Source organism: Dryobates pubescens, chromosome 22 (assembly GCF_014839835.1).
Source record: "Dryobates pubescens isolate bDryPub1 chromosome 22, bDryPub1.pri, whole genome shotgun sequence".
Taxonomy (NCBI): Eukaryota; Metazoa; Chordata; class Aves; order Piciformes; family Picidae; genus Dryobates; species Dryobates pubescens.
The window spans coordinates 10,588,711-10,604,890 of record NC_071633.1 but is presented as its reverse complement, the minus strand read 5'-3'; the positions used below and the strand labels follow the sequence as shown (position 1 = coordinate 10,604,890).

Below are 16,180 nucleotides of genomic sequence, written 5' to 3'. Positions count from 1 at the left end.
TTTCAGACTTCCTGAATAAATTCTTCCCTTCACTAAGACTTTTATGTGGCTAGAACAAGGAATCTTGATGTGTTTAGGAGTTGGTCAGAGGCAAACCTGTAAGCAGTACAGATGTTATACAGGCTCTGATAATCCTCTTCTGCAGAGAATTAAGAAACTGAGGATTTTAAAATCAGTTACATGTGTGTGATTGTTCAGCAAATAACATGTCAAAAATTGTCCACTGTGTCTGCTTCTACTTTTAGAAAAAATTTATCTTACAAATAAGAAAGACATACAATTTCAAATCAGACACGTAGAGCCAGTGAGCATGAAGAAACTGAAACACATGTATTGGATATCTCAAACCATGTGTTACTGTTGTTTGTCTCTTGGAATACCTGTGTCAAGAAAGCATGATTAACCAGCTGAAAAAAAAGGGGAAATGTTGCTTTTCTGTTTCACATTAAATCATTAGATTTTATTAGTATGATGAACTGTAGTGAAGGACCAAAATTTATAGCTGTTACATATTTCCTTAATAGATGTATTTGAAGACTTCATTTCTCCAACAACTGCTGCTCAGACATTACTGTTTACATCATGTAGTAAAAGGAAAGAGGTAAGCTATTCAAGGATTTAGCTTAAATATGTTGGCTAGATTTATAGTCTCCATTTGCTGCAGGAACTACTGATAAAAGTTTAACTTTTCCTCTCTCTGTCACAGTATACTAAAGCTTATTTCAAAATTTGCACTGGTCTGTTTCGTGGGGTTTGTGTTTGCCAATTCCCCTAGGACTTGTCTGTCAAGAATGTTGTGTTCGTAACCAAGACATAAAACATCCAAATACCAGACTTTAAGCACAGTAATAGATGTTTAAGCATTTCAGAGCACTGAGAAAGGTACCTGAGAAGATTGACTGAAGTACTTTGACTAACCTTGCATTTAATCTAGGTCTTGCAGAAGACAATGGGCTTTTGTTATCAAATCCTTACGGAGCCAAATGCTGATCCTCGTAAGAAAGATGGTGCTTTACATATGATTGGTTCTTTGGCCGAAATTCTCCTGAAAGTAAGCATAACAAATCTGGTGATTCTTGTGTTGTTAGTGCTTTTGGTTTTAACTCCTTTCACATAAAGCCTCTAGAAGAAATGAGAATCTCTCTTTGAATTTAAAACATTTTGAATTGCTGCCAGCTTGTTTTTAAAGCTGTTGAACTTGATTGTTTTGGTTTTGTTGTCCGCTTACTTGCACAGATTTTATTAGGTCATGTTCAAGTTTAGGTTATTGGTTTAAGTTCCTGTAAGTACTCTACCTTTAGTAAGAGCTGCTACCATTTCCTGCACTTAATTACATTCCCATTTTTAGTGGAAGGAAGCAAAAATAATCCATCCAGTGAGAGGCTGTTGATTTCACAAGATCTTTTCTATGCATGGAATGTTAGAATGGTAGCAAAAAAGATGCAAGGCATGGACTTGTATTTGAAGCATGTCTCTGAGAAGTAGCCTTGATGACTTCTGTTTTTCATACCAGAGTAATGTACTGCCAAGCAAAAAATTGTCAGGAAAAAAAGGTATCGCTATTTTAACTAAAAATTATGCAAGTCCCTGTAGGATCCAAGTTTAATTACTAATACAGGACTTGCTGTTGGTTAACGGACTTCTCTAAGGAAGTTAGAAGCCTGAGGATTTTGTTATGCTGTTTACGCTATTACATGTGATGATTTTTTTACTGGTTCAGAAGTAAATTTTTATATCAAGTTTTAAACTGATGTGTTTCTATTCATATTCTAACAGAAGAAGATATATAAAGATCAAATGGAATATATGCTGCAGAATCATGTCTTCCCTCTCTTCAGCAGTGAGCTGGGCTACATGAGAGCACGGGTAAGAAAGCGTAAGATTTACTGTTAAGATAAACTATCTGTTTCAAGTAAGGAGTTCAGGAATGGTATTTCTAGTTTTTCCTCTAATTCACTAGTTTTTGCACCTTTTCTGTAATAAACTCTATACTTCAGAGATTAGCATCCGTCTTCATAGCTAGATACTGTGTAGTTCTGAAATGGCTGCAGAACTGTGTGCATGGTTTTCCATCCGTGTCTGGTGGTACGGTCTGTTTGCGTTTTGCATTTAAACTGTACTGCTCACACAAAACCTGTAGCCAAAGATGAACTTGAGATCATAGTACTGGTCTAGTGATGTCTGAAAGACAAGCCTCCCACTGGCCAGCCTCCAAACGCTCAAACATCTTCATCTGTGAAATAGTTCTACAGTATCTTTATTCAAGAGTAGTTGTACTTCAGATGTAATAATTCTGCAGGTTATAGATATACATATAGTCAATAATCCTGTGTGTAGATTTTGTAACTGAACTCGTTCAATGTCTTCTTTTCAGGCTTGTTGGGTTCTTCATTATTTTTGTGAAGTGAAATTTAAGAGTGACCAGAATCTTCAGACAGCCTTAGAGCTCACAAGACGGTGTCTGATAGATGATAGGGAAATGCCTGTGAAAGTGGAAGCTGCAATAGCACTTCAAGTTCTGATCAGTAATCAAGAGAAAGGTAGCCCTCCTTTCTTAAAGCTTTCCTAAACCTACAGCAAACTTTAATGGAATAGGCATTGTTATTGTAATGTTCAGGGAGACTCATTCTCTCTTTCCTGATGTTAATTTCTTCTTGCAGTTGTAATTTAAAATAATTTCCTGTGATTTTCCAGCTTGGAAAAAATTATATTGTATTCCTGGAGCTGCTTCAGAAACCACAAAGCAAACAAACTATATCAAATACTTCAGATAATCTGACAAAAATGTGTGTGTATCCATTCCTGGTCAATTAAAAGTTGCATCAATATGTAATCTTGTATTCCATAAATATTATAGAATCCTGATGTTCACACTTCAGTTGTGATCCTCTTGGTATACACTGTTTGTTGGGTTTTTTATCAGAATGTTAGTATTGGTTTAGTGCTTTATATTACCCATAGTATTGGCATGTTGAAGCCGAAGCACTAAATAAAGTATATATTGCCTTTCTTATGCTGATACTGTAGTGCTCTAAGAACATCAATTCAAGTATTTCCACTTGTTTTACAGCTAAAGAATATATTACTCCATTCATTAGACCTGTAATGCAAGCTTTACTTCATATTATAAGAGAGACTGAAAATGATGATCTTACTAATGTGATTCAGAAGATGATCTGTGAATATAGTGAAGAAGTTACCCCAATTGCAGTAGAAATGACACAGCATTTGGTAAGACTTTTTGGTGACTTAGCAAGATCTTGTATGTGAAAGATTGGTATTTAAAATGAAGGTAGTTGTCCATCCATTGTTACTCTAGTCTGCTTAAGTGCCTTGATACAAGTATTTTTCTTCTGCATTTAGACTTGGTTTTTCTCACAAATGACTTCATAACTTGAACTAAATGGTAATCATAGTGTTAAGACTAAATGTTGGTAGCACATTTTAAGTAGTCTCTACAACGTGACTTAGATTTCCTGTTTTAAAATGGGAAATTAAAGAGCATATTTTCAATAAAATCTGAAAATAATGTTGTGTATTGTGAAAATAAATTTGAATCTGCCTGAGAAATTCAGATCTTATGGCCATAATATCTAGCAAGTTGTACTAATGGTTTCAAAAGAAGAGGTCAGTTCAGTGCTTCCCTTTAACGTCCTTGCCTCAGAGTTAAATTGTTTGAAGGCATTCCTGGAGTTGACATGCAAAGTGGTCCAATCCAATTCAGCTATCAATTAAACTTTGTGTCAGAAAATCTTACTTGTACAAAATGCATCTTTTGCATGAAAAGTAATGTCATTTATGTCTTTTTAATCATAAATGGATAAATGGTGACAGTTCAGGCAGCTTAACATTCAAACATTCTCGAAAACAAACTGGAATGGAGCTTTTAATACTCATTCACATTATTTTAGTAGAAGTCCTCCTTAAATGGTGTAGAATAACAGACTTGCACAGTTGTTCTGTATCTCCACACACGTCCTCATTAAATGACATATTAATGGGTTGTTTTGCTATCACATGCAGGCAATGACATTTAACCAGGTGATCCAGACTGGACCAGATGAAGAGGGCAGTGATGACAAAGCAGTGACAGCAATGGGAATCCTTAATACTATTGATACACTTCTGAGTGTAGTTGAAGATCACAAAGAAGTAAGAAATAATTACTTTCAAAGCTAATATGCATTGTCTAAGATACTGCAAGTCTTTTGTAGTTCTAGTGTTCCTGATGTTCTCTGAAAAACTGTACTTTCAGCCAAAAATACCTTAAAACAGAACAATGAAGCACTCAGCTGTGTAACAAAGTCATAACAGAGTATGTAGTGTTTGTAACACAACACTTGCAGTAATAGAGCATACACCTTGCCATAATATTCCCTGTAAGAATCCCAGTTCTTGTTCAAATAGGTGGAAGCAAGTTGTCCTAACAGATAGAACTGTCAACTCAGCTTATTTGATGAGTTACGCCCTTCAAAGGAAACAGATAAAACTTCAGTTAGGATTGAACATTGACTCTGCTTAATTTGCTCTCTGCACCAGAATCAATGTCTGTAAATGCAGCTGTGCTAAATGATACAATTTTCACTGTAATTCTCCAGTGTGATGAAAACTTTGGTTATTTACTTTTGTTCTACTTTTTTTAGTGATTAAACAGTACTATATTGTATTCTTGGAGTTCTGAAGACTTTTTACTAGGGAAGCAGCATAATGTTTTCTGAATGCCCAAGGGTGGAATCCAGTACTGCCACACAATAAAACCAAGGACCAGTTTGACTCATTTACTTCTTGCTAAAGCTGCTCAGCAAGCTTTTCATGTGCTTGTTTTTGTCAGCAAATTCTTTCTGTTTGTGTAACTATATGCTAGTCTTGAGGAACTCAATTGTAAAACATTGAAACATTCATATTTAGAGACATGTCACACAGGATGACCAATGTTCCAAGAGATAAGGTATTTAGCTCTTTAGTTTCAAATCCTGTTCTGCATATGCAGAGCTACAGGCTGGGGTCAGAGTGGCTGGAGAGCAGTCAGGCTGAGAGGGACCTGGGGGTGCTGGTCGACGGTAGACTGAACATGAGCCTGCAGTGTGCCCAGGCAGCTAAGAGGGCCAATGGCATCCTGGCCTGCATCAGGAACAGTGTGGCCAGCAGGAGCAGGGAGGTCATTCTGCCCCTGTACACTGCACTGGTTAGGCCGCACCTCGAGTACTGTGTCCAGTTCTGGGCCCCTCAGTTTAGGAAGGATGTTGACTTGCTGGAACGAGTCCAGAGAAGAGCAACAAAGTTGGTGAGGGGTTTGGAACATAAGCCCTACGAGGAGAGGCTGAGGGAGCTGGGGTTGCTTAGCCTGGAGAAGAGGAGACTCAGGGGTGACCTTATTACTCTCTACAACTACCTGAAGGGAGGTTGTAGACAGACAGATGTTGGTCTCTTCTCCCAGGCAAGCAGTACCAGAACAAGAGGACACAGTCTCAGGCTGCGCCAGGGGAGGTTCAGGCTGGATGTTAGAAAAAAGTTCTATACAGAAAGAGTGATTGCACATTGGAATGGGCTGCCTGGGGAGGTGGTGGAGTCGCCATCACTGGAGGTTTTTAGGAGAAGACTTGACAGGGTGCTTGGTGCTGTGGGTTAGTTGCTTGGGCGGTGTTGGATTGGTGATGGGTTGGACGCGATGATCTTGAAGGTCTCTTCCAACCTGGTTTATTCTATGTATTCTATGTATTCTATGTATTCTACCAGAAACTCAACCTGTATTTGTCCCTGTGCAAGGTAAGTTTTCTAAGCAGGTTAATGGCTATTGTTAGCTGTTCCATGAACTAATAGATACCAATTGGAAAGAGCATCTGAATCTATAGGCCAACATTTGTCCACATAGTATGTGAGCATCCTAAGCTAGGTTTAGGAGGTAGTTTCATATTTGTTTGGTTTCAGTTTTGTTTTTTTTTTAATGTCACTTTTCCAGAGCAGCACATACTTCCTGCCACTTCACTGCTTACCCCTTTGATATATACATTTACTCACTGTGGTTTTAGTGGGACTGAACTGTTGTATAGGGTTGCTGTGAAGCTTTTCCTCTTAAAGGATACCCTATGATGAGATTCTTTTAATCAAAGAATATTCCCAAACCACCTTGTATTAAAAGCCATCTTACCAGTCCTTAACTGGGTGCTGCTCTTGCACATTTATTGCTATAAAACATGAGAAATTTTGAACTGGTTTTAGAAGACTATATTTTATAAATAGAAACTGCTTTGAGTATTTTTATTTTAAAATGTGTTTAATTTTGACTCCAAAGGACTGAAAATGGTCAATTTCATTTTTTTTTTTCAGATTACCCAGCAGCTGGAAGGGATCTGTTTGCAAGTGATTGGAACAGTTTTGCAGCAGCATGTATTAGGTATTAGTGCTTTTGTTGGCTTATTTTAGATGTATGGGATTGGCATTACATTTACCTAGATTCTCTTTGTTTTAGAGTTCTATGAGGAGATCTTTTCTTTGGCTCATAGTCTGACGTGTCAACAAGTTTCTGCACAAATGTGGCAGCTTCTTCCTCTTGTTTTTGAAGTATTTCAGCAAGATGGTTTTGATTATTTTACTGGTAAGTAATTCAAATAAATCAGAAACTAATGTTTTCATAGATGTGATTTCAGCTGTATTATTGCTATACTATATTGCATCTTTATTGAAACACTAGGGCGGTCACTTAACTGAGTGTAGTATTGGAGTGCACTTGAAGTATTTTATTCTGCTCTTGCTGCAACCAGACTTTGCTAAGGCATCTATAACTAGATGCATGTTCACCTTAACACACTTTAAACAGGAAATGTAATACATGGATTTCAACCTGATTTTAACAGCTTGTTTAATAAAACATGCAAACTATCTAACCAGTCATTGTTCATTTATTACAGACATGATGCCTCTCTTGCATAATTATGTCACTGTTGATACAGATACACTTCTGTCAGACACAAAATACCTTGAAATGATCTACAGTATGTGTAAGAAGGTAAGTGGATTCATTTGTGATAACAAAACCTGTGATCTCTGAAGTAATAGACTGCTAAACTAGATACTTTTTTCCTCAATAACAGACACTGAAATGGAAGAATTCTGCTTTCTGCTCTTAAAGCATTATGCCATTTAATATTGCTGTGTGGTTCCACAGAAAAATTTCAAGAGGTTGCATCAAATTTCAGATATGTGCTTTTGCTAAAAGGGAAAAAACAAATCATACACAACAAAAGCAGATTAAACAAGCCAGGGTTTTGTGCACGTGTTTTGTGCAATACACTGTGCATATGGGAATACAAAGCACATGTATCTGTATTGCAGAAGGTTTCCATCTGGTTTCTTCCATTTAAGAACTGTATCCTCACTATGGCTAGGAGACCAGATGCCGTACGTGTGCTAAAGGTCTTGAATCTCTGAGGTAAACCAAGTGCAATAGGGATGGAAAGCAGAGGGATAGGAATAGAAGGTTATTTTCCCAAGTTCGTACCAAGTCAGTGATGAAAGCTGGAGCAGAATGCAGTTGTTCTGATGCGGTCCAATCACTTTTGCACGTTGTTTTTGTATTTAACTTGGCTTCTCAGCTCTTGTATATTAGAGGCAGCTGTCCACTGGGTTTTCTTTATCCAGTCAATATATATAGACAGAACTTTCTAGTCTGTTAGCCCTAATTAAGGAAATTACTTCTTTATAAGACAGTGTTAATATTTTATAATGAGTAATAGTAATCAAAGATGATTTTAGTTTTCTGCTTCTGGATATTCAATGGAGTACAGTGAATCTTTAACAGAGAAGTTCTAGGTACTGATATCCCAAATTTATAAATACAATTTCTACAATATTCAGTACATCAATGCATAAGAATGTTTGCTTTGTGTATGGAAAGAAACCTTTTTTTTAAATGGCAGTTACTCTTGCAAGCTCTGTGCCTATATTTGTACATGCATTTCAGTTTTACCCACATGCTGCAATGTCTCAGTCTGGTTGTGCTACTGAGCCATTGCTGTAGATTGGGCTGCTTTACTGATGATATATACACTAGCTTTGTAAATTTCTATCAACTTTTCAAAACAAGCAGCATATAGAAAATACTTTTGGAAGGGGTATCATGAGCAATAAGTATTATTTTTCAGGTCCTTACAGGAGTTGCTGGAGAAGATGCAGAATGTCATGCAGCAAAGCTGTTAGAAGTCATTATCCTTCAGTGTAAAGGGCGTGGCATTGATCAGGTTGGTAGCAACTTTGGTTGCTATAACTTAGTATTTTAAAAAGATTTTATTCTCAAATTTTAATTGCTAATGTATTATCATGTTCTGAGAAGTTTGTGTAGTCTGGCTAGTATTACTGTCAGCTTGAATTTTACTCAGTTAACAGCGCTGCAGAGATAGTTACAGCGCACTTTGTCATCAGAATTTAGGACACTGCAAAATTTAAGTGTTTTTGTGAATCTGGACGAGTACTGTTTAGAAGCATCTTGGTTCTAAGAGTCAATGAACTATATTCTAAGAATTCTAGTGAATGTTTAATGAAAATTATTCCATTAAAGTTAAAGAATGAAGTTCCTAGAAGCCCAAGTAATGCCAGAAGAATCGGTGATTCCTTTACGTAGGTACCTAAGCTGAATTTGCAAGGTGGCTTTGTCTGCTTCTGCTGTGTACACGACAAGCACCTGTCTAATAGCCCTTCAAATGCCTTTTTTGTTTGTTTTTTTAAGTGTGTGGGTATAGTTCCTTGAAGTAATTTTTAATTTATTTGAAAGAAAATCTTGCTGTAGTGAATCTTCTCTTTTTTTCATTGTGGCATCGCTGAAGAGACTACTCCTTTGAATAGCTGTTTTCTTGGAATGTTAATAATATCTCTTGACTTTGTTGAGGATATTAGACTAAGTTGACTTTTCTGGATTTCCTAGTGTACACATTTCCTCTCCTTGTCATTTTGAAAACTCAAGAGTATAGAACCAGGAATTACATCTACTATTCATGATGTCACAAAATCCATGTGCTTGGAGTAGATGAAATCTTTTCACTTTTTCATTTCACCTTTGTTTATGACTTCTGCTGGCAGTTAAAAATTGTACCCATTTTATATCCTCTGTATGGTTTTATGCCATTTCTTAATTTTAGTGTGAAATACTGAACTACAAAGTTGTTGGGTTTTTTGATCACTAAACTTGTAATGTTTCTCACTCTTCAGTGCATACCCTTATTTGTGGAAGCTGCATTGGAGAGATTGACCAGAGAAGTGAAAACAAGTGAACTGCGAACAATGTGCCTCCAGGTTGCCATAGCTGCTTTGTATTACAATCCTCATTTACTATTAAATACATTGGAAAATCTTCGTTTTCCCAATAACGTGGAGCCTGTCACTAATCACTTCATAACACAGTGGCTTAATGATGTGGACTGTTTCCTGGGGTAAGTTTCTAATTTTGAAGATTATTCTCTGTGATACACCTCTCTGTTACCTGCTTGTAAGTCATAATGAAACTTGAAACTGTGTTACTCTTGTTTTATAGACTGCATGATAGAAAGATGTGCGTACTTGGCCTCTGTGCTCTTATTGATCTGGAGCAAATACCACAAGTTTTAAATCAAGTTGCTGGCCAGATCCTGCCAGCTTTTATCCTTTTATTTAATGGATTGAAAAGAGCATATGCCTGTCATGCAGAGCATGAAAATGACAGCGATGATGATGATGAAGCTGAAGAAGATGAGGAAACAGGTATGGAAACTGAAGTATTGCTGTTACTTTGGTTTTCGTTTGTTGGGTTTTGGGTGGATTTTTTTTCAGTTCTTTGGTTGTTTTTTTTAATGGAGATGTTGAGATACTGGAAGGCTGCTATAAGGTTTCCCTGGAGCCTTCCAGCTCCCTCAGCCTGTCTTTATAGAATAGGTGCCCCTCTGATCATCTTTGTGGCCCTCCTCTGGACCCTCTCCAACAGATCCATGTTCCTCTGTAAAGATCTGATGTACTTTCCAGTCTTTCCTAAAAACTAACTTTCTAAGCCGAATCTCTTCAAAGCAACATCCAGCTAGCTTTTGTGTGTGCATGCTGTTGTCGCTGAAAGGAATGATTACTAGGGCATGTTTCCCATTTGAGTGAGGGGTAAGAATCAGTAGAAGGAATTTCCACACTCAGAGTAACATCTGTTGGTTCTCATTCATGTGCATAAAGTCAAGTTTCTTTTTGATCTCTGCTTTTGAAATCTGGACTCTCCAGACTATCATCATTTTACATTATTCATGCTATTACATTTTGTATTTCTCAAGTATTCTTTTCAACAATCTTTTTAATGTGCTTTTAGAAGTGTTTTCATTGAAATACTTCAGACTTTCTTTGGAGCAATAATATTGCTTTGCTTAACGTTTTACTAAGAGCTGCTCCAAATGCTCTGCATATTCATTTTTCTGTACACTCTCTGTAATTTTTTTTTTCAATAAAATTTTCTGTTCTCACTTAGACATTTGATGTTAAGTGAGGGAAGAGTGTCTGGACTGGGGGAAGACCATGGCACTAAGAAGAATTAAATGAGTTTCACTATTGCTAGTCTGCTCTATGCTGTTATTTCTTCCATTGCCTGTTTTGCATAATCAGCCATCTTCCTAATGAGTTGTTCATGAGAGAAACTTTTCTGTATGATATTTAACTCAGAGGAACTGGGGAGTGACGAAGATGACATTGATGAGGATGGTCAAGAGTATCTAGAAATTCTAGCAAAACAGGCAGGTGAAGATGGAGATGATGAAGACTGGGAAGAAGATGATGCTGAAGAAACTGCTTTGGAAGGCTATTCCACAATTATTGATGATGAAGACAACCCTATTGATGAATATCAGATATTTAAAACAATTTTTCAGAGTAAGTATGCTTATTCCTTTCCTGGGCAGCAAGTTATATTTTTAACTTCATTTTAGTGTATACCAGTATAAACTAGAACTTCTTGAAAGCTTTCAAACAGGCTTTCCAATATGTGCTTTGAACAAGTTTGTTCTTTGAAAGGGGAGGCCATTGTTAAACTTTCAGAGAAGGGGGAGATGAATGTATGGTGGGAAGGAGGAGATTAGAGGTTTTTAAATACCTTGAATTATGTGACCCTAACAGAATATTACTCTGATTAAAATGGTAGTGAGTTAATGAGCTTTGAGTTACAGGACCCTTTAAGAAACACTTTCCCCTTGCTTATGTTTTTGTTTGGTTTGTTTCTTTTTTATTTTGTTTTGATTTTCTCTTTTACAGCAATTCAGAATCGTAACCCTGCATGGTACCAAGCTTTGACACAGGGTCTTAATGAAGAACAAAGAAAGCAATTGCAGGACATAGCAACTCTGGCAGATCAGAGGCGGGCAGCACATGGTATCTCTTCCCCTTTATACTCTTAATTGGTGCTTTTGCTCTTTGAATGCTGTTTATGTGCTCAAGAAGCATAATACAGAAAATGCCTGTAATTCAAGACTGCTTTCACCAAAGCAGTGTTGGCTTACACTCCAGAGGTGTTTGAAATCTCTTCAGATTGCCAGGTCACAAAGCCTCAATACATAAATTGTCTGGCATACCACAGATGCAAGGAATGATAGAAATGTCTTAATGAAGTGACCAAGTAAATAAATAACATATTTGTCATAATTACTTGGATTTGAAAACAAGTTGATTATCTGAAGGTGGATGAACTTTAGGTATGGAAGCAAACATATTAAGTGGTCAATAAATTATTTCTAATGTGAACTAGTCCAGCTGGGCTTGATAAGGATACTGTAGGTGGGAAAATACAAGATTATGGAAGTAGCCACCTGTAAGGCCACATCATTTAATCCTATTAAATATTTCAGATTGTTATTCTTCAGTACAGATTAAAAAATACAGGAATTGGGAAGATCTTCAGTTTTCTTTTTTGTTTTGCAAGCAGAAGTTCAGTAAAAGATCACTAGCAAGAATGCATATCTGATAAGTAGCTTTTGTTAGAAAATGACTAATTACCTCACAAAGCTTGTAAGCATCCAGAGTGATCCACTTTTAACAGTATACAGTTTCATTGTGACCCATGTCAAGCCCTAGACATCATACTGATGTAATGATATGCTATTGTGCCTTTTACAAAAAAGAAAATTATCTCTTCTTTTTCATCTGCTTGTTTGTAGAACAAGTTAGGTTCAGACTATAAAGTTTAGTTCAGCAACTAGTTCCCAGGAAATTCCTGTGTATTATCAGAGTGTACCAATACATTCAGAGCATGTCCCACACATGAGGATGTCTTGCTAGAAGGCTTTTTAGTAGAATTATCTTCCTTAGTGTAGTAAAGAATTGCCATAAGCTTCTGACTGTGTTGGAGTTGGGAGGGAACAAAGTGATGTTCCCCAGATCATATTCTCCCCCTGTTCTTCACCAGTCATGGCAACATTTTTCTGGCCTATTTCTAAAGAAATAGAGACAAAATGCAGATCCTGTAGATAATGTAAGCTGTCCTGTATTCCCAGAGAGAGATTGCAATTATTTTGAGGTAGGAGGAAGCTCTTGGACTGTAAATAAGACATTAATAAGCCTTGCTATTTTGAGTTGGAAATAATATAAACATTCTTCTGCATTATCTAGATTGTATTTCTATCTACATTTACTACACTTTTTTATATAGAAATGCTTGGATAGTAATATGTAGGTGGAAATGTACATTTCTCTCTCTGCTCTTCACCAACCTGATTTTCAGTTGTCCATGTAGAGCTTGGAAAAAACAGTTACACAGTATGATGGATGGAATATGCAGCTAATAAAACCAAACAGCTTAACTATGGATATGTGGACATGAGATGCTTACAGATCTGAAGGTTTTGTTGAAAACAGAAAGTGATATTGGTAGTTCAGAATTATGCTAATTTAGGTTACTAAACCATGTATCTGCTTGGGTATGGGAGGAAATGCACACATACTAAAAAGTGTGTTTCAGTGGTTATTTCTGCTTATACTGAGTTAGGAACACTGAAAATTTACCTAATACCTGTGTGCTGCTTTTTTGTACATGTGGTCTGTTACATTGATTTGACCAAATACCAGTGTTAATTGGAAAGAACTGGGTGCCTGTTAGCAAGTTTAGAAAGTCCAGCATTCAGTCAAGTCCTGTTTCTGAAATGTGAAGATCATATACTCTATCCAAAAGATGAAGTGTGATATCTTTAAAACACAAACTCTTCTAAGCATAGTTGTAACAATACAGAGAAGTTCACAGAAATAAATCATCAATCCACTTTGTGGTGCCAATCACTCTTTGGTAAGGTCAGGTTGAACCTGTATCTCAGAGATGCAAAATGGTCAGTCACAACCTCTTTAATCAGTCTTCCACCCTGTGCATGTGCTAAAATATCTTCCTTCTGTTTTTTGTTTTGTTTTAGAATCCAAAATGATTGAAAAGCATGGAGGATACAAATTCAATGCTCCAGTTGTGCCAACTTCATTTAATTTTGGAGGCCCTGCCCCAGGAATGAATTGAATTATCACTTTTCCTGCTACTGTGTGATTGTAGTGAAGAGCTTGTGTTCCTCCCAATAGTGGTTCCAGAACTGGTTCATGTTATCTACAACTCACTCTAAACTAATTGATAAATAGATTGGACAAAAGTCCCAGAACTGGGATGTGATCATGCAACCTAATACTGGAAAGCAAACCAGAGGTTTTTTTGAAGACAGGAAGAATCTGAATTTAAAGCTTCAAATGACACACTTTGGAATTTGGAAGTCAGGAGGGGATGTCATGGAGGCAGCTTTTCTTTTTCTGAGGAAAAAAAAAAAAAAGGCATGGGCTGCAGGACTATTTAAAATGTCTCATTTACAGTACAGGCTAGAAGGCAGACAATTTTTACACCTGTGGCGGTATGAGTATTTGCCCAGTTTATTTCCCTTTTCTCCCTTTCTATTGGGTGTCTATTCTTTTAATGTAAATAAGATAAGGTAATCAGATAGCCTTACTTAATCTTCATCATTTCCATTTACCAAGATTGTTCATATGTAGAATATTGGACACTTAATGTAGCACTACATAACTGATAAACCTGTAAATGAATTAGCACTTTCATATTGAAACAAGCCTGCTAGCCTATGTACAAAAATAGCAAAATGTTTGCTGTTTATAAGAAATAAAAATAAAAAATAAGGGATGTATTGGGGAAAATAATTTCAAGTTATTAATTTAAAATGAACTAGCAGTTTTGTACCTGGTGACATTGTGGTGCAGTCACCTCTGGTTGTGACTTGAATTCGGTTATGTAAAAAGGGGTTAGTGGTATTTCATTGCTGCTAAAAAAAAAAAGGCAACACCCTCCATGTCCTTTGTTTTTCTTAAAGATCTCACTGTACAAGGTGAAATTTAGATACAAACATGTACTGTAAGCACAGAGGAAAAAGTTACCTTCTCTAAAGCAGGTACATAACATGTGAAGTTTTGCTCTTAAGAGTCTATTGAAGTGTGTGAATGAAACATCTATATATGCAATCTATTAGAGAGACAGCAATTTAATTGGGCTAATCTGGGCTATAATTCATGAATGCAATTGTTTCTCCCAATTTTGCAAAATAGTCTTTTTCCAGCACATGGTAGTGCAGGTGCACTACTCCTGCATTTCATTCCCCCTCTTTTTGCACTCCCAGCATTAGCGTGTGCTGTTGTCTGCCTGATCCAGACAGTGTATTTGAAGTTTTGCCAATCTTTCATTTTTGAAGCCACAATTTTCTTCCTTCAAAGTTGCTATAGTAACTAGTATTTTAGCTGGAGAGGCAAAGTACAGTTCCCTCTGGGACCACTATCAAAACCACTGTTTGAAGAAGCCAGCAGGGAGATGCTGTGAATGGGTTGGCTTAAATGCCCCCTTTTTTGTTCTCTAAAAATAAAAATCCATAGGGTTTTGATCTTGCCTTGAGATCATTGGTGTCAGGTCTTTTAAATCAAATATTTGTGTTTTGTTGGGTTTTTTTCTTTTTCTTTTTTTTTTTTTTTCTTTTGGCTGTTTTTTATATAAAAATGTCACCTGCTGTTACAATTGATATTAAACAAGCTACCTTAATTTAATGTAAGCCTCCAAAATTTTAAATACAGGTTAAAAATAAACTGAGTTTATATCTGTAAAAATGAAATGCACATATATATATTATGATACTCAAAATGCAGTCTTCAGAAAATTGGTTTGTGTGGTGTGGTTTTTTTGCATCAGCAGAGTAGCAGGAATTTGTGGTTTGGGGTTTCCATGATGAGCTGACCAGCTCTGCCTTCCATTTGCTCCACAACTAGCGCTTCTCTGGGCAGCGTAAAGGGTTTTCCCCGTCACTGCTCTCTGGCCTGCCTTTGGCAGATACATTTACCTGTTCAGAGTGCTAATGTGAGAGACTGAGCCAGGACTAGAATGCCACATTGCCCTAGCCGAATACCAAAGGGATACTTTAAAAGGAAATTGTGGACTTAAAGGCTGAATGTTTCACCTATGTGAAAAAGCCTGAAAAATTAAGCCTTGAATCTGAGTATCCATTATAGTAGTGGTATGAGAACCACAGTAGTACTTTTGAATCTTTAGCTGACTGGCCAAGTACATAGAGCAGAACTCTTTCAGTTTGTGGTTGGTTTTTTTTCATTCCCCCCCCCCCCCCCCTTTTTTTTTTTTTGTTAATTTGTTTAGGTTATTTTAAATGTGTAACTCAAGCACGTGCAGGTGTACTCTGGCCTCAAGATAATCTCTAAACAAGGTTTTATTTTTGTAGAAAAAGGTGACAGTCATAATAATAGCATGCCTTTTCCTGTGCTTTCCTTGACCTTGAAAAATGCCCAGTTTGACATAAATCATGTCTGAACTTCTGCTTGTTGGGTATCTGCTTATCTTGTTCTGTATCCCAAAAAGTAAGATAACTTTTTAGGACAGATGAGACACTTTTTGCCCTCTGGCAGAAAGTATGGCAGAGCAGCAGTGAGGAGGCTCTATTATACAAAGCAGGAGAGATTAAAAAAAGAGGGAACTCACTCGTTTAGTGCCATTGTCATATCTGGAACAGTTACATTTTTCAAGCCACAAGTCAAGGGAAGAATTTTATCTTGGTGTGAGGAATAGAGTCTTACTTCAAGGGTGCTTTTATGTGTTGCTAGACTGGTTAGCAAGGAGCATCTTTTTTTAAGAATGCATCTAGAACTTTGCTTTCCTTTGCTCCAA

The 16,180-nt window shown here is 36.8% G+C and overlaps 1 protein-coding gene and 1 non-coding gene across 2 annotated transcripts in view; both read left to right on the top strand.

Moving 5' to 3' along the window:
• The window catches only part of IPO7 (importin 7), a 33,569-nt gene extending 17,969 nt beyond the window's left edge, over nt 1-15,600 (top strand). Inside the window, exons 11-25 of the mRNA XM_054171674.1 lie at nt 525-601; nt 935-1,051; nt 1,777-1,866; nt 2,375-2,540; nt 3,071-3,231; nt 4,024-4,152; nt 6,328-6,394; nt 6,470-6,595; nt 6,909-7,006; nt 8,142-8,237; nt 9,202-9,422; nt 9,524-9,729; nt 10,660-10,866; nt 11,245-11,361; nt 13,386-15,600. Coding sequence (XP_054027649.1) covers nt 525-601; nt 935-1,051; nt 1,777-1,866; nt 2,375-2,540; nt 3,071-3,231; nt 4,024-4,152; nt 6,328-6,394; nt 6,470-6,595; nt 6,909-7,006; nt 8,142-8,237; nt 9,202-9,422; nt 9,524-9,729; nt 10,660-10,866; nt 11,245-11,361; nt 13,386-13,483 — 1,976 coding nt within the window. The 3' untranslated portion in view covers nt 13,484-15,600. The remainder of the gene's footprint in view (nt 1-524; nt 602-934; nt 1,052-1,776; nt 1,867-2,374; nt 2,541-3,070; nt 3,232-4,023; nt 4,153-6,327; nt 6,395-6,469; nt 6,596-6,908; nt 7,007-8,141; nt 8,238-9,201; nt 9,423-9,523; nt 9,730-10,659; nt 10,867-11,244; nt 11,362-13,385) is intronic.
• LOC128898383 (small nucleolar RNA SNORA23) lies at nt 2,048-2,229 on the top strand. The gene has a single exon (XR_008462823.1). It is a non-coding gene; the product is annotated as a small nucleolar RNA SNORA23 (small nucleolar RNA).
• Nucleotides 15,601-16,180: the final 580 nt, after the last annotated feature.